The 18656-nt window shown below is 43.9% G+C and overlaps 1 protein-coding gene across 1 annotated transcript in view; it reads right to left on the minus strand.

The window, feature by feature from the left end:
• CLSTN2 (calsyntenin 2) overlaps nucleotides 1–18656 on the minus strand; it is a 1262395-nt gene that overhangs the window by 283384 nt on the left and 960355 nt on the right. Inside the window, exon 6 of the mRNA XM_068280737.1 lies at nucleotides 6600–6785. Within this exon, the coding sequence (XP_068136838.1) occupies nucleotides 6600–6785 (186 nt within the window). The remainder of the gene's footprint in view (nucleotides 1–6599; nucleotides 6786–18656) is intronic.

The following is an 18656-nucleotide window of genomic DNA, read 5'->3' on the forward strand; positions in this document are numbered from 1 at the left end:
AAGCCAGACGACATTAGAACAGGCATAGGAACTTATAGGATAGAAGAAATAAGGATGAAAATTTTGTTACAGAGTCTCTTTAAAGAGTTACTGTCAGGCTGCAAAAGCTAATTTAAACCTCTATTCTCCTGTGTTAAACAGTTTAGAAGGAAGCCAAAAAGGCAATACTGAAGTTAAAAATCTCTCTTACTATGATGTGTGCTGAACAGCAAGGCTCTTTATTCCCAAGCTCCTAAGGAGGACGCAGGCCGAATAACAGATACTGCAAAGCATTCTGGGGCTGCCTCTTCTCCCTACTGCAGTACCTTGGGTCATCCCCCTTCATTTCCCTATCACGGCCTAAGGCTGCTTTCTCAGTGAGACGTTACAGGCTCATGTTACAGCAGCTTGTAACAGCAGCCAGCACTGAAAAATCACAGGGCATATGTTCCGTTAGAGTATACTGCATGAGTCCGCTATTGTTCCTAGCCACATGGCTAATTAATATTCACTGCACAGTAGTGTTGTCCATTACGATCTTTTTTGTGAGTGGAATCATCAGGAAGCAGGGAGGATATGACATCACAATTGGCTTCATAGAAGACAGACAAACATGGAACCTGCCATGAGCTGTCAGGAGCATCATTCTCTGCAAATACTATATAAAAATTCTGTGAAATCCAAACGTGGACAGAGAAATGTATATGTAATGTAAGTACAGCCAATATTTAGCTACTGATATATGTGTTTTTTTTTCTCTGAGACCTTATACCTAACAGCTCCTCTTTAAGGCTACTTTCACACCAAGACGTTGCGTTTTAGGGGACGTTATGGTCGCATAACGTGCCCCTAACGCAACATATGGTGGTGTTGAAGTTGGGCGTCAGATTGAGCTGCATTATGCAGCTCTCAAAGCAGCCGCTCCAGATTAGTGATAGGAAGTCCGGATCTTTTTAAGGATTCGGATCATTGGAATCGGATCATTGAAAAGATCCGGATCTTTGAACCTAATCATTTAAATCATTTTACTAGGGAAGCAGACTGGGTGAAATGACTAGCAGGACAGGACTTTCCCTGCACTGTACATTCTGTATGTTCCTGTTTCTTCCAGACAGACATCCACTGTGAACCGAATCTTTCATTGTGATGATCCGGATGATTCGACTTACAAAAAAGATCCGGATCAAATGAACACTACAGTCCTACCATGAGTCTCTGTAGTGCACTTTGTTTAAACGTGCTGCGTTACTATGTAACCAGGGCCGGATTTGGACTTCCTAGTGCCCTAGGCCCGGTACCACCAACCGCCCCCCCCCCTTCCAAAACACACACACACACACACACACACACACACACACACACACACACACACACACACACACACACACACACACACACACACACACACACACACACACACACACACACACACACACACACACACACACACACACACACACACACACACACACACCAGACCATAGTCTTTGGAAAATGAAAGATCACAGACCAATTTTACCCCCTTCCATGTAGAATGAGAGCCATACTCTACACAGTCTATTCTATTGAGCTGATCTCCCCATCAGATAGAAATCTTTGCAAGATGCTGAACACAAAGATGCTGTACACATTCAAAAGATCAATATCTGCAAAAGATCTGTTCCTGCTAAAGATCCGTTCCTGCAAAATGCATTCATAGTCTAAGATATCTGCAGATCCTCATACACACCTTGTTTAACAAACATTCATCTGCAGATCAGATCCACCAGGATGGATCTTCAGATCTGCAGATGATTGTCTGATCTGCAGATGAATGTCTGTTAAATAAGGTGTGTATGATGATCTGCAGATCTCAGAGACTATGAATGCATTTTGCAGGAACGGATCTTTTGCAGGAACAGATCTTTTGCAGATATTGATCTTTTGAATGTGTACAGCATCTTTGTGTTCAGCATCTTGCAAAGATTTCTATCTGATGGGGAGATCAGCTCAATAGAATAGACTGTGTAGGTATGGCTCTCATACTACATGGAAGTTGTTAAATTGGTCTGTGATCTTTCATTTTTCAAAGACTATGGTCTGATGTGTGTATGCACCTTCACTTAATATCATTCTATCCAACATCCTGACTAAAGGCTCATACACACATCAGACCATAGTCTTTGGCCACATACACACATCAGACCATAGTCTTTGGAAAATGAAAGATCACAGACCAATTTTACCCCCTTCCATGTAGTATGAGAGCCATACCTACACAGTCTATTCTATGGAGCTGAACTCCCCATCAGACAGAAATCTTTGCAAGATGCTGCACACAAAGATGCTGTACACATTCAAAAGATCAGTATCTGCAAAAGATCTGTTCCTGCAAAAGATCCGTTCCTGCAAAATGCATTCATAGTCTATGATATCTGCAGATCATCATACACACCTTGTTTAACCACTTGAGGACCCACGCTTTACCCCCCCTTAAGGACCAGCGCTGTATTCTGTGATCTGTGCTGGGTGGGCTCTGCAGCCCCCAGCACAGATCAGGTAGCAGGCAGAGCGATCAGATCGCCCCCCTTTTTTCCCCCCTATGGGGATGATGTGCAGGGGGGGTCTGATCGCTACTGCCTGCGTGAGGTTTGCAGGGGGGGCACCTCAAAGCCCCCCTCCGCGGCGACATTCCCCCCTCCCTCTCCTACCTTCCTTCCCCGGAGATCAGAGGCTGCACAGGAACGAATCTATCATGTGCAGCCTCTAACAGGCTCCTGCCTGTCATGTGACAGCGATCCCCGGCCGCTGATTGGCCGGGGATCGCTGATCTGGTACAACGCTACTACTGTTAGCAGCGTTGTACAAATGTAAACAAAGCAGATTATTTCCGCTTGTGTTTACATTTAGCCTGCGAGCCGCGATCTGCGGCCCGCAGGCTATTCACGGAGCCCCCCGCCGTGAATTGACAGGAAGCAGCGGCTCGCGCAAGCGGCTGCTTCCTGATTAATTAGCTTGCAGCCGGCGACGCGGAACTGCGTCGCTGGTCCTGCTGCTGCCACTTTGCCGACGCGCGGTATGAGTGCGCGGTCGGCAAGTGGTTAACAGACATTCATCTGCAGATCAGATCCACCAGGATGGATTTTCAGATCTGCAGATGATTATCTGATCTGCAGATGAATGTCAGTTAAACAAGGTGTGTTTGATGATCTGCAGATCTCATAGACTATGAATGCAATTTGCAGGAACGGATCTTTGGCAGGAACAGATCTTTTGCAGATACTGATCTTTTGTGTCTGTACAGCATCTGTGTGTTCAGCATCTTGCAAAGATTTTTTTCTGATGGGGAGTTCAGCTCCATAGAAAAGACTGTGAAGGTATGGCTCTCATACTACATGAAGGGTGGTAAGATTGGTCTGTGATGTTTCATTTTCCAAAGACTATAGTCTGATGTGTGTATGAGCCTTAACGATCACTTGTTTGCAGGAGGAAATGCCTGTTATAGTGACTTGTGTATACCTATCAATGTTTTCTCTCTGAAAAATGATGAATGATTGTTTTTCCTGTTAGAGCAGTGAGTCCCTAATGCCTGGTACGCACCAGATAGATGGGTTGAATAGATTGTCCGATCACTTATACAAAGTCAATTAGAAAAATGATCAGAAATCAGATTAGACCTGTCAGAAATAATCAATTCGAACCCATCTATCTGATGGCAAATTGCATGGTGTGTACCAGGCATGAAGTAGCAGAGCGGCGTTCATCTCCCTCTCTGCTCTTCTGTAACCACAGATCTGTTGTATTTATTTTATAGTATTTATTGTACTGACTCTTTCACAGTTGTTTTTTTTACTGTTTGCCAACACGGTACAAATATATATATTTTTTTAATTTTTAGTGTATGTTATTACTTTTGGTATACAAAACAGAATGTAACAATACAAAAGTATACAACAGTACATTTGCAATTATAACTATAGAGAAGTTGTCTCTCTCATACTACTGCAGACATTACTGCTGCCTTTAAAATGAGCCAGCAAGGGGTTAAGATTTAGCTTAGAAGGGGCTGTCATAAATCTCTCTAAGGAAAAAAAAACCCTTATCTTTCTGTTTAAGATTTACAATCCAGGGGGAGAGAGGAGAAGGAATGGCTCAAGTCATTAACAGAGTCTGACTGACCAGCAATACATTGTTTAGTCCAGTTGTAAAGTTGTAAAGTGGAAATAATTCTGTTACAATAGTTACCTTACTGGATCAGAAATTGTGTCTACATTGTGATCCATGTTTCTCTCACCCCTGGCAATAAACTGAAGCTTGTATGTTCAGGAGATAGCACTGTCTCATCACACCAGGAAGTAAGGAAAATACACGGAGCTCTGGAATTCTGACTGTGTGTGCAGCAAAGCCGGGGAGCTTCGGAGCAGGAGAAATTATTTATTTTGACATGCAGCCTCTTATCTCTCTCAGGTCCTGCCGTCCTTTTATCCTTCTGATTTTTTCCGCCCTAGGCTGTGGCCTTTGTGGCCTTTGCAGAAATCCGGCCCTGTATGTAACGCAACTGGGCACTGTGAACAGCACAATTAATTTTACAGTGCTGTGAGTTAGGCTGCGTTACTGGCTGCTGTAAAGTGGGACTTTAACATCCCACTGTGAAACCAGCCTAAGGGCTGTTTTCCACTGAAAACTGCTGTGATCAGATCATGTTTCTCCCATCTTCCAATGCCGCCAGGATTCTGCCGTGATCTGAGAGGTGTATTGGCGAGACTGGCTGTGCGTTAGCGAAGGAAGAAAAAAAAGGGTGGGAGAACATTCCCAGAGTAATCACAATTTTGGTACTGTAGCCACTGATGTGACTGCTCCCAAATAGTTACAAGCAGTGTTTTGCTATTGTTCTGCGACCCCAACACTGCTAGTGAGACATAGGGGTCAATTCATAAAGCATTCCCGCATGCGGTAATGCTCAAAACAGGTGACTTTACCAAGCACTTAGCAAAATGTCAATTCATAAAAGCTGTTACCGCATGAAAAGCTGAAATTCCTGAGTAGTGAGGTAAATTACCTCCTTATGCGGTGATTATCTCAACACGTCACTAAATGTCAATTCATAAAGATTAGAGCAGGCAGTGTTGTGAAGCAGAATACCGCTGCTTTGAAGAGGTGATAAGGGTACGGATAACAGCAAAGTTAATGGAGACAGATCTACCAGGCAGCAGCAGTGAGAGCAGATCGAAAAAGGCTTCCCAGAATGGAAACAGTAAATTCGGGCGCCTGAGGCAAGTGGACAAAAAGGGCGCGGCCATTCACTCCCATAATAAATATTGTTTAATGGGCGTCCAACTGGAAAAAAGGGCGCCAGAGAAAAATAACGTTTTACAAGCGGCGCCCGGAGACTTTTAATGTTTTATAACTGCTTCTCATACACATTATTTAATGATTTATACTTTTTCAAACATTATTTTTAAACGAAAAACAGTACAATCTTTTTTAAAACTTTATTCCTAAACGAAAAACAGCACAATATTTTTTTCAAATGTTATTAATGCTTATCACAGGGGGGTCTTGGGTTTAGGCACCACCAGGGGGGTCTTAGGTTTAGGCACCACCAGGGGGGTCTTAGGTTTAGGCACCACCAGGGGGGTCTTAGGGTTAGGCACCACCAGGGGGGTCTTAGGGTTAGGCACCACCTGGGGGGTCTTAGGGTTAGGCACCACCTGGGGGGTCTTAGGGTTAGGCACCACCTGAGGGGTCTTAGGTTAAGGCACCACCAGGGGGGTCTAGGGGTTAGGGGTAGGTACAGGGAGGGTTCTGTATGAGAGTAGAGTTAGGTATAGCTTTAGTAAAATTCTTATTAATCTTTTATAAAACGCTATTATACATTTCACGTTTTTACAATTGCCGATTTCATACACATTATTTAATGATTTATAACTTTATGAAACATTATTTTTAGACGAAATTTAGCACAATTTTTTTTAAACGTTATTCATGCTTATCGTTTAAAACCCTGCGCCCTTTTTTCCTGACGCCCTTTTTTAACGTACGCTCCCAGAATACCCCAGGCTGTGTTTTTTAACCTCTTGGGTACCTGTTTCTATATGTTTTTTACATCAGAAAGCCTGCATGTATAACATTTCTTGAAGTTCTTCTAAGCTGTGGCAATTAAGTAGATTGTTTAGAAAGACTAATAGACAGATTCAGCGCAGATTCAGGGCAAACAGAGGCAGTTTAAAAAAAAATGCACATCTAAAGGGAAGTTGGCGATGCCTCTTATTGTAACGCTGTCTCTGCACGGAGAAAATGTATCAACTCGGGCAGCTTCTCAGGTTACCACCAGCCTAGTTCAGGAAATCCCCCAACTTCTATCACAAGTGTAAACATTTTTATGAATTAGCACACAGAAGTCTAAAATACCGAATGCGGTATTTTCCCGACAATATTTTTTCCCCGCACAGCCTTTTATGAATTGACTCCACAGGATTCCACTATTTTGGGTTTCAGGCCACTTTAAGGTCAATGACTGAGTAAGACATGTTTTAAGGAGATACATGCAGGAGATAAGCTTTGGTAGCCTGTATAATTTCCTAAATACAGAGTCCTTTAGTACTAGCAAACATGATGTTATAAAATGAGGCATGGCTTACCACACAACTTCTGCAAGGACGTGTCAGAGTACGACTCGTGATCACACCCTTTTCCAACATGGTTGGCCTGCAGTTCAACGCTGGTCCGTACTGAGGATACTGGCCCATCGCAGGTCTCCAAGCGGATGTTAGGAAATAGTATAATGCTTCCAGAGCCAATGCTGTATTCAATCCTTCTTTCCCAATCTGAAGTGAAAAAGAAATGAGACACATAAACTATACAGATTCATTTTCCTCTTTTCGCCCACCATAAAGACATCCTTTACTCCTACAGTAGTGCATATTGAAATGTCAATCTAGCAAACATTAAAATATGTACAACAGGTAAGAAACAACCATTTTGCCTCAGTTTCTGACTTCGACCGGCTATTGGAAAATGACTATAACTGCATTTTAGTGTTATTTATTCATAACAGTAGGCACTAGAGTAACAGTATGTAAAATGAGCAGCCTGATGTGGCACATAATCTTATATGGTTGGCCCATAACTCAACAATCCCATAATAACTCTCTGCACAGAAAATGGTCAAAGAGGGAAATAGAATATACATAAACCAAAACATTTTAATGGCAACTCTGCTATATTACATAATGTGGAGACATTATTTCTCTCAGCGACTGTGGTTAGCTGTGCAGGGGAGCTGCAGTTAGGGACTGGTTATAGCAATATTTTTCACAATACATCTGCTGAATGCAATAGGCAGCAAAACATAACTGCTTTACATAGCAATGTGCTGGGGCGTGAGTAGAAAGGGTGGCTGAGTAAAAACTCAATTTTGCACAACAATTAAAGGACCGCTATCATGAAAATTATAAAATTTAAAAGACATGCAAACACATGCAAATAAGAAGTAGGTTTCTTCCAAAGTTAAATACACTATAAATTACTTTTCTCTTATGTTGCTGTCAGTTGCAATAGGTAGTTAAAATCTTACAGGTTTTGGACTAGCATGCACTACGTGTCCTCTTGGACAAGCAAGGGTTTTGGACTAGCCCATTTCAGAAACATTGATTCAATTAGAAAAAAAGCAGTGGGCACCAGACCATTGGAGCTTAATTTAATCCAGATGTATTACAGTACAAAAGATGATGGAACTTAGCAATACATCACCGTTCCAGGGCAGCAGCAGATGTTAACAGAGAGGATGGTAGGTGGTCGACAATTGTTTCGCGCTCTCAAGCGCTTTTTCCTAGACACGCTCCATGGCGGGGAGAAGCTCACCGCCATGTAGATCTGCCCGGCATTAAGAAGACGCCAGGCCATCCTCCACTCTTCCGGCACGCCCCCTCCTCCTCCGGCAGCGCAGGCGGAAGCATGTCCGCGCTCCAGAGTGGAGCGCATCTACGCCTACGTCACATCCAGGACTCAATGTCTCAAGGCGCACACACCGCGCGTCATCTCGCGGTGGTGCGTTACCTAGGAGACGTTCCGTGGTTACGGAAATGCCCACATACCCGCTTGCCCTAACACAGAGCACCCGGTTTTGGCAATAAAGGAGTCAAGGATTACGTCACAGGAGGTGAGGGAGCGAACCAGTACGACTGGAGCATAGGCTGTAATTAGAGGCAAAGGTACATAATTAAGCAATACATTCAGAAATATACAGCAGACTGTAAATACAAAGATGGAAAGGAAAATATTATGGAAACGTTGAAAGAGATAAAACGAAGAACACCAAGAAGGGGTGACCCATATATCCAGAAGGAGGTGAAGGAGATCAATAATTTTCTAGAAAAACAGCAAATTCATTTTTATCGTTAAATCCAGAAGGGCCCAGAGCATCAGTCCTAGAGATTAGTAAGGATTCTCTTTGTGAGAGTAGTCTTTTCTTATCTCCCCCACGTCGGGGGGTTCTTACCACTTCAAGGCCAACCATTTTAAGGACATTAGCATCAGCGTCATGGACTTCTCTAACATGATTAATCATTCTTAAAGCTCCCTCACCCTTTTTGATAGATCTGCGATGTTCTACCAATCTTTCACGCATTGGTCTGGTTGTCATTCCTATATAATAAAAGGAGCAGGGACCATTTCAGAAACAATTGGTGAATTGTTCCATCTAACTGACAAAATAGTGAAAACATGCAGGGAGGCTGGCCAACAACTTTGTATAAATAGTTTTCAGGGTGTGTCTATATAAAGAATAAAGGCTATGCTGAAAATTCCCCATTACGAGATGGATTAGTTCAAAATCTGTCAGTTCTGGCAGATTGGTATTATCTACTCAGAGACTATCAGAGACTATCATGGACCACAGTTTTGGCTGAAGAAAATTTGCAGTGGGAATTCATCAAGTACTTAAAGAGTAACTGTCAGGCTGCAGAAGCTAATTTAAACCTCTATTCTCCTGTGTTAAACAGTTTAGAAGGAAGCTCAAAAGCCATTAGTGAAGATAAACATTTCAGTTACCTTTGATGTGTGCTTATCTTAAAGTCTGTTATAGACCCATAAAGACGCAAGCCGCAGCTAAACTGCAAAGCATTCTGGGGCCCTCCCCTCGGCTGCTAATGAGACGGTACAGGAGCTTCTAATCAGTCCAGCGCGAAACACTGATAAATCTCGGGGCAGAGTTTCACTGCAGGAGTCAGCTATTGTTCCTAGCCACATGGCTCATTAATATTCACTGCACACCGTGTTGTTCAAGAACGAGCTTATCTGTGATCAGAAGCAGGCAGGACATGACGACACATTTGGCTTCACAAACATGGAGCCTGCCATGAGCTGTCAGGAGCATCTATCTCTGCATATACTATATACAAATTCTGTGAAATCCAAACGTGGACAGTGAAATGCATATGTAATGTAAGTACAGCCAATCTTTAGCTACTGATATATGTGTTTATTTTCTCTGAGACCCTATACCTAACAGCTCCTCTTTAAACTACAAATAATACATCTTTATTGGACTACTGAGAGCAGAAAGATCAGTAGCAGTCTCTTCCTTCAGCTACCATTTTGGTGACAGCTATAATGAGAGCTCATCTACGCCTTTTTACCCAAGCATTGAATTTACATATGTAAATAAAGCCACTTATTAAATGCCTCACTCCCGTCTGAATAACTAATTGGCGTGGTCCATGGCTCAATGAATGAGGGCGCCAATCACATGACTTGTTTTTCTCTGAAGGTTCAAGTTTAGAGCTTGAAACCCTATCAGCACAGAATAGTGCAATTATTAGCACCTGTCATTAGAGATGTCGCGAACCTCCGATTTTCGGTTCGCGAACCTTCGCGGAAGGTTGTGTTCGCCGAAAAGTTCGCGAACCGCAAAAGACTTCAATGGGGATGCGAACTTTGAAAAATAGAAAAAATTATGCTGGCCACAAAAGTGATGGAAAAGATGTTTCAAGGGGTCTAAAACCTGGAGGGGGGCATGGCGGAGTGGGATACATGCCCAAAGTCCCGGGGGAAAATCTGGATGTGACGCAAAGCAGCGTTTTAAGGGCAGAAACCACATTGAATGCTAAATTGCAGGCCTAAAGTGCTTAAAAACATCTTGCATGTGTATACATCAATCAGGTAGTGTAATTAGAGTACTGCTTCACACTGACGCACAAAACTCACTGTGTAACACACCGCAAACAGCTGTTTGCGTAGTGATGGCCATGCTGGACTGGTGCGCACCATGGCGAGAGTGTAGGCCGTGGCGGTTTTCAAGCCCATATGGTCGCCGTGCTGTGGTAGCTCAATGATAGAGCAACAGTGACTGTCCAGCTGATCAAATTTGGTCTGTCCACAATGAAGCAACAACCTTATTATCTTCTTGTATGTAGGTAGGCATAGGTAGGTGTCCCAGTAGTTAGCTAGGCATAGGTAGGAGTCCCAGTATAGGTAGGTAGGCGTCCCAGTATAGGTAGGTAGGCATAGGTAGGTGCCCCAGTAGTTAGCTAGGCATAGGTAGGAGACCCAGTATAGGTAGGTAGGCATAGGTAGGTGTCCCAGTAGTTAGCTAGGCATAGGTAGGAGTCCCAGTATAGGTAGGTAGGTATAGGTAGAAGTCCCAGTATAGGTAGGTAGGCATAGGTAGAAGTCCCAGTATAGGTAGGTAGGCATAGGTAGGTGCCTCAGTAGTTAGCTGAACATAGGTAGATGACCCAGTAGATAGCTAGGCATAGGTAGGAGACCCAGTATAGGTAGGTAGGCATAGGTAGGTCCCCCTAGTATAGGTAGGTAGGTAGGTGTCCCCGTATAGGTAAGTAGGTGCCCCAGTAGTTAGGTAGGCATAGGTAGGTGGCCCAGTATAGATAGTTAGGCAGGGCCTGGCTGGCACAGTAATAACAATTACCAAGGTCCAGCTGCAACAGATAGGGCTGTATAATTCAGTGAGCAACACACACAAAAAAAACCACATCAGGAAAACATTAGAGCTCTCAAAAGAGCTGTTGAGGGGTGCTATTTTTGCAATAACAATCAGCCAGGAGCAAGCCAAGAGCCTAACTAATCTTTCCCTAGGAGAACAAGTCTGCAGCAGCTGTCCTTAGTCTGTCTCTAGCAGGCACACGAGTGGGTGTAATGGCCGGCAAATCTGCCTTATATAAGGGGGGGGGCTCCAGGGCTTAGTGTAGCCTGAATGGCTACAATGTGCCTGCTGACTGTGATGCAGAGGGTCAAAGTTGACCCTCATAGTGCATTATGGGGCGAATTGAACTTCCGCAAAAGTTCGCTTGGTCCAGGCGAACGCGAACACCCAAAGTTCGCCGGTGAACCGTTCGCTACATCTCTACCTGTCATAATGGCAGCTGAATGCGGGGACTGCTCAAGGCCTGATTTATACTTTTCCCGCTCTAGGTGAAGTATGTTGGGACTCCCCTTCCAAGTACAGCAGCCACCTCCCATTACATGTGCAGCCCCCTCTTCAATGTGTAACATCCATGTGCTACAGTTCTCCTCTTTCTTGTACAACTCCCTTGGACATCAGCTTCCCCTTGTTTCTCCCCATTTGCTGCCTTTTCTTCCATATGCAGAAACCCTTATTTCTTTTCAAGGTGCCCCTTGAGCTGCTGCCACCCAAGGCCAAGGCCTTTGTGACCTTTCCAGAAATCCATCCCTGGGACTGATGCGATTCTTTGCAGTACTGCGGACACCAGGGCCGTGAAGAAATCCTTAAAGGGAACCAGAGACAAGGGATAGCTTAAAAATGGAAAAAGATGTTATACATACCTAGGGCTTCCTCTAGCTCCATAAGCCTGGATCACTCCCCTGCCGCCGTCCTCCGCTGCCTTTATCGCCGGTACCGTGTCCCGTCACTTCCGCCGGATGCGACCAGTCTTCCGTATCCTCAGAGGCTCCCTCCGGCTCGGTACACATGTGCCTGCGTAGTAGGGAGGGAGCGCACTGCGCTTGCGTCGACTGGCTCGACTGGACGAAATGACGGGACCTGGTACCGGCAGACAGAGGCAGCAGAGAAAGACGGCGTGGGAGCAATCCAGGCTTATGGAGCTGGAGGAAGCCCCAGGTGTGTATAAATCTATTTCTTCTTCATCTCTGGTTCTCTTTTAGTGGGGGTGCTCACATTTTAAAAAGGGGCCCTACTTTAAACGTGATAAATTGAGTAGTAATAATCGTAATCTACTCAATGATTATGGTTAAATTTTCGCCATACAGCGATACATAATTACGAGTCTGAAATGATTGAAATCATTATTTCTGATTTATAAAGCGCCAACATATTCTGTGGCTCTGTAATTCAATTCATTTTGGGTAATCCATTCGTAATGTCATGTCATTTTCATGTAATTGTGTGCCAACTTTAGCGCTTAATAGCAAAGTCCCCATACAATGCTGCAGTCACCAGAATTGCTACGCATGTTAAGTGGCCTCTGCTTTCACCATCCACCCAAGAAAGCAGCAAGTGAGCCCTTGAATGTCTCCATTCCCCCCAACTAGCAAAGAAACAATTGGTGTGCTCCCCCCCCCAACAGTAGTTACAACAGTAGTTACAGGCGAAACAGGAAAAAGCCACACAGGAGATTTGGGCGCAACATGCGCCGCCATAGGCAGTAATATAAATTGCAGCTATAGCGGCGCTCAGACAGTAATTTGGGCGTTGTCAAAAGACTGAGCCCAAATCACTATAAATCAAGACAAATAACATTTATATTGCGCTTTTCTCCTGGCAGACTAAAAGTGTCAGAGCTGCAGCCACTAGGGGATACTCTATAGGCAGTAGCTGTGTTAGCGAGTCTAGCCCAAGGACTCCTTACTGAATAGTTGCTGGCTGAACAGGAAGAGCTGATATTTGAACCCAGGTGTCCTGTGTCAGAGGCAGAGCTCTTAACCGGCACATTATCCAGCTACAGCTGGCAGCCAGATTGTGTCTCACCCCTGAGACCCAGAGAAAAGTTATTTGTTATAGGCTCTGTGACTACATACCTGGCCTGCAGATCTGTTGGCAACCAAATTTTGGACAAAAGGCTGAAAAAACACCCCCAATTTTGGATGGACAGGGAGAGGAGTCAGAGGCGCAATATCAAGGAGAGTTGTGGGTGAAGCTAAACTGTGATCATTATTATAATTTTTATTATTCCTTAGTATTTATATGGCACTGACATCTTCCAAAGAACTTTACAGAGTACATAGTCATGTCACTGACTGTCCTCAGAGAAGCTCACAATATACTCCTACCATGTCAAAGTCTAATGTCCTACCATAGTATACCATGAGATGGAAGCATCCATTAGGGGCACAGGGAGTCCATCGTAATGGAAGTAGCAGATGTGCAGAGCTGGGGTCTAAGGACTGCAGAGACCTCACACCCAGTTTTATTAAAGCACTAGACTACAGAGGTCCACGCTTCAGCCAGGGCACTATCTACTCTGAATGTGTATGCTGTGCCTGTATGGGTCTCTTCTGGGCATTGCTGACCCACTGGCAAATAGTCAATGCTGATTTATTTCCCCAGCACCTTTCAAATACACTCACTGGCCAGACCCATCAGCCGGAGGGACCCTTTAAGGAGAGACACTGGAGTGAGGAATTATAGGAGATAGTACTGCTCTTCTCAGGTTCATTGTCCCAGGAAGGCCCTTGTCTGTTGAGAGAGGACAACCAGTGTCATGTGAGGTGGGCACCAGGCACACAGCTACAGGAATAAGGATCACATTTGTTGGTGGGATTAGTGAGGGACATCCCAGCAATGACATCACCCAGCAGAATACAGCCTCACATCCCATTCCACAGGGCAATCTGCAGTGACAGCTGCGTACATCACAACTTTTGAAGCCAGCAAAGAGGGACAGATAAGTAGGGATGGTCGGAAATGCCAATTTCCGATTCCGCGGTAAATCCGCATTCCGCCATTGCCAAATACCGATTCCGCTTTCCGCTACCAATTTCCGCATTCCAATGCGGAATTTCCGCCGGAAATCGCGGAAATTCCGCCCGACTTTAACATCGATTTTCTCAAAAACTATAAGGTCTTTTTGAAAACTTTTTTTGCATCTTATTCAGGAGATTCTGCTTAATAAACCCTGAAAATTTGGTGTTTCTAGGACTTACGGGGGCTTTGCTATTAACCGCTAAAGTCGGCGGATTTTTACTGTAATGTAGATGCAGAAAATAGGCAGATGCGGATTTTCTGCATTTTACATTACAGTAAAAATCCGCCGACTTTAGCGGTTAATAGCAAATCCCCCTTAAGTCCTAGAAACACCAAATTTTCAGGGTTTATTAAGCAGAATCTCCTGAACAAGATGCAAAAAAAAAAGACATTATAGTTTTTGAGAAAATCGATGTCAAAGTCGGGCGGAATTTCCGCGATTTCCGGCGGAAATCCGCCTAACACACTTGCATTACCGATTTCCGCATTCCGATGCGGAAATGCAATTTCCGATCGGAATTTCGGAAATTGCATTTCCGTGGAATCCGAATGAGCACCTACAGATAAGCCCCTGCCACACCTTCAAAAATGCCCTAATTTTACATATGGTGTACTCCCCCATACAGGTCACAGGCCCCTAGTGGTTAGCTGGCCAGACTCGCTGCACTTGCTCCTTGGAGCTGAAATAGGAATGCTTTTGTTTAGTGCACTGCGTAGTGTACATTATTAGCAGGGAAGTGTGTGCTTATCAGCTTGTACAAACAAAGTCCCTTCTTGAGCTACAGATTCCTTGTTTCCACAGATGATATACAGTGTCAGTCTCATACCTGACAGGGATGTTTCTCTTCTATCATTCCTTCCATGTGCGTTTGGGATGTATGCAGCTACTCCGAGGCTGCAGCCATAGAGGGAAGAGGGAGGGTGGAGCTTCCACGCAGCTCTGGCCAATCAAGGGGCCACAAAGCGACAAATAAGTGCAGACTGGGGAAAAGAGGATGGGCTCTCTGGGACAGGGACAGAGCATTGCTGGCCTCAGTGCATCTAAAGAATGTCACTTTTTATGGACACATATGTACAAATAAGCCTTGGCAACCTTGCTGCTGGCTAATAAGTACTTTTTTTTTTAACAAACTCCGGGCACTTCACTTAGGAAGTCAGGGGAAGGGGCCATATTAGTGTGTCTTACAAAAGGGGGGGGGGGGTGCTGGAGCATCCACAGCACCCCCCTGTGCACGTGCCTGGCACGGACACCAAGCAAGCTTGCTGATGCATCCCACCAACATCACCATTGTGTTTGATCCAATCTAATAGAAACTGATACTCAAGTCTATTTTCAGCTTAATGCAAATCCAAAGCTTATCTGTATTTATCACCCTCCCAGAAATAATTACGCCCAGCTTCTTTTTTTGTTAAATAACGAGATGACATTCTTGTTCTGTATTTAAAAACCAGTCTCTTCGAGAATGTAAATCAGAAAAGGAGCTATTTTGAAAGTAAATCCCAGTGATTTTATATTACATTTGCTAATTGCTTTAAGTCTACATCTTGCTCAGATGCTGACTGAGCGTGGGAGGTGAAATTAGTTTGTGTTTTCCCTGGGGAGACCCTGACTAATCTTATTAGAGATCATTTATTGAGTCACCCATCAGCCATGGGGTGTATATATTTCATTTTGTTGGGTTTTGTTTTTCTTCCCCTCTTGCAGTCTCTGAAGGTTGATTAGTTTCCTTAAGGTTGTTTCATTTTTTTATATTGTAATCAAAACTAATTTGCAAATGTAATGGGAAGGTATGGAGTCAAATGCCAAGTCAGTACTTAGAGTGGAGTTCTAATTCAGCAAAGAGGTCTTCACAAGACACACACCGAGAAAGTCATTAATCATTCATATGGTTTTAATCTGTCAGTCGCACTGGACCCAGTAATTACCTAAACATGGAATATCATTTAAAGGATCCTTAAATAATATATGTTTGTGTCCAGTACAGTCCCATTCTACAACCGCAAAAAGGCTGACCGCACTGACGCAAAACAATACTCAAGACTTGTACTGAAAGTTTCTCACATCAGATGTCATGCTTGCAAACAAGTGTGTTCTGAGTTTATAGGCAGTTTAAAAATTTAAATGAAGGTGATTTTTTTGAAAAAAAACAAAAACCTTAACTACTTAAAGACTGCCCCACGCCAATGGACGTGGTCGCGGCGGCAGCCCCAGGACCGCCCAACGGCAATTGACGTCAGGTCCTGGAGACAGCTACTGAAGGAGATCACGCGCAGGGTGCGCGCGCATCCCCTTCTCGGGGGGCGGAGCTCCGCCCCCTCTTCAGTCTCCGAGCAGCTATTGCCACTCGGGAGACTGTTAGACGGCATGATCACCGTCTATTTACACAGTACAGCTCTGCGATCGGCAGCAGCGCTGTACTGGGGACAGCTGTGTGACACGGCTGTCCCCCTGGGGGACAAGAGAGCGATCGGCTCTCATAGTCGGAAGCCTATGACAGCTGATCGCCGTGATTGGCTGGTGGGGGGTGGGCGGGAAGGACAGGGGGGGGAAAAACACAAAAATACACTTTTTTAATAAAAATAAATAGACATAAATATTTGTAAAAAAACAAGCAAACAACTGGGGGACGATCAGACCCCACCAACAGAGAGCTCTGTTGGTGGGGAGAAAAGGGGGGGGAATCACTCCTGTGCTGTGTTGTGCGGACCTGCAGCTTGGCCTTAAAGCTGCAGTGGCCAATTATGCAAAACACAGCCTGGTCTTTAGGGGGGTTTACCACTGTGGTCCTCAAGTGGTTAAGGTGAACCTGAACCAAGTAAAAAAAAAATGCATGATGTACCTGTAAATTAATATTACATATCTCACCGTCACTTCCTCTCAAAAGTTAACCTTTTTTTTCTAACAAAGATTCCTTCCAATTTTGACTAGATCAATTCAGACTTGTCTCTCCATAAGCTGAAAGCCTTAGTCCTCTTTTTCACTATATCAGTTCCTGTCAGTTGTGCAAGGTAATGCCCTTGTTTCCCTATGGCTTAAACAATATTACTGATGAACAGAGTGCTGACCTAGAAGCTGTTACAGAGTCCTAATCATTTTTAAAATGGAGGACAGAGAATCCCAATGATCAAAGTGGATGAACAGGACACGGGGGGGGGGGGGGGGGGAGGAGAAAGAGATTGATGAGCAGGCTATGTGGGAGATAAGTATGTGCATTCTTGACTTTTAATTTTCAGTTGAAGTGTGCTTTAAAGAGGCATTGTAACAACATATAGAAAACTGTAATACATTATTCAAGATACCCAATTTTATGTTCATTATCTTGGTGTCTGCTTCAGGAACACTTCCTATGTCTATATATATATTGCTGTATATTGGTATGTAACCCCATTCTCCCAGTGATGTTTAGCCTTGGCTATGTCACAAAGCATTTTGCTTCCAGTGCATTTTGGGAGACCAGATATTGTTTCTGCTCAATTTGGAACACACAACCACCATTGCACAGTGGTGGACCTTTCCAGCAATAAAGATGTTGTCACCTGAGATACATTTTAGAATGTAAATCAGGGTGAGTAATGATTTTACAATGGGCAAACACTGACTAAATAATTTATAAATTAGTATTGTAAAAAATAAGCATTCTTATTGAATAAGTTAAAGCCAGCTCTGTCTCTCTTTAATTTACAAAAAGGCTTTTGCAGCACAGATGCCATTTTTTTTAATATAACAAAAAATAGATAAAATAATTTGGCTTTGACTGGGCTCTGAGAAACAGACATAAAATTGTGCTGAAGATGGTGATAGTTCGTTGTTATTTCATGTCCAGAGGCACCGACAGAAAAATCCTTAGCAGCGTTTTGAAATTCTTTAAACTACTCACTGGAGGTTCCATCTGGTCAATGCATGACTAGTGCAAGTCTGACCATTCCTTCTGCCCCCTACATAAGCATTTGCCTTCAATAGGGACCTGGTGTTTGAACGTGCAAGACCACCACTCTGGTATGTACACCGGTAACATGTGGGATATATGATACTATTTCTGACATGGTACACATTAATGGTGCTGACATTACTGCATGAGTACCTGACACTGAACAATAAAGCAATCGTTTTCCGCAAATTTTTGCAACGAAAAAAAAAAATGTTTCCTTTGACCATATTGTGAAAATATAATGCATTTTAGCAAATATTTTCTCAAAATCAAAAATAGCATTTTAAATGCGAAAATGACCTTGATGACAGTTTGCAAGCAACACTGCTAGTTAGGTGGTTTTTGCAAGAGAGATTGTAACCACTTGAGCACTGCAGTGCTAAACCCCCCCTAACGACCAGGCCATTTTTTACAATACAGGGTCAGGGTGCTGCACAGCACTGCAACTCGGCACACATCATCTTTTCCTCCTTTTAGTGTCCTTAATAGGACACTATGTTGGAGGTAAATGATCACTGCTGCAATCTTTTTTTTTTTCTTGCTGAGGAAGGAAGATTTTTCCTCCCTCCGTCCTCCCTCTCCCTCCCTCCCCCTTGTGCCGTCCTAATCGCCATTGCATGGCGATTGACACTGCTACCGCCTCTCATAGGCATCAGCCTATGAGAGGCCACACAGAACGAGCTGCTCTGAGGGACAGCCCAGTGTCCCTCGTACAGCGCTGCATGAGAAAGCAGCACTGTACAATTGTAAACTAAGCAGGGCCGGATTTCTGGCAAGGCCACATAGGCCATGGCCTAGGGCACCAGAAA

The sequence above is a fragment of the Hyperolius riggenbachi genome, chromosome 4 (genome assembly GCF_040937935.1).
Source record: "Hyperolius riggenbachi isolate aHypRig1 chromosome 4, aHypRig1.pri, whole genome shotgun sequence".
In the NCBI taxonomy this organism is placed as follows: domain Eukaryota; kingdom Metazoa; phylum Chordata; class Amphibia; order Anura; family Hyperoliidae; genus Hyperolius; species Hyperolius riggenbachi.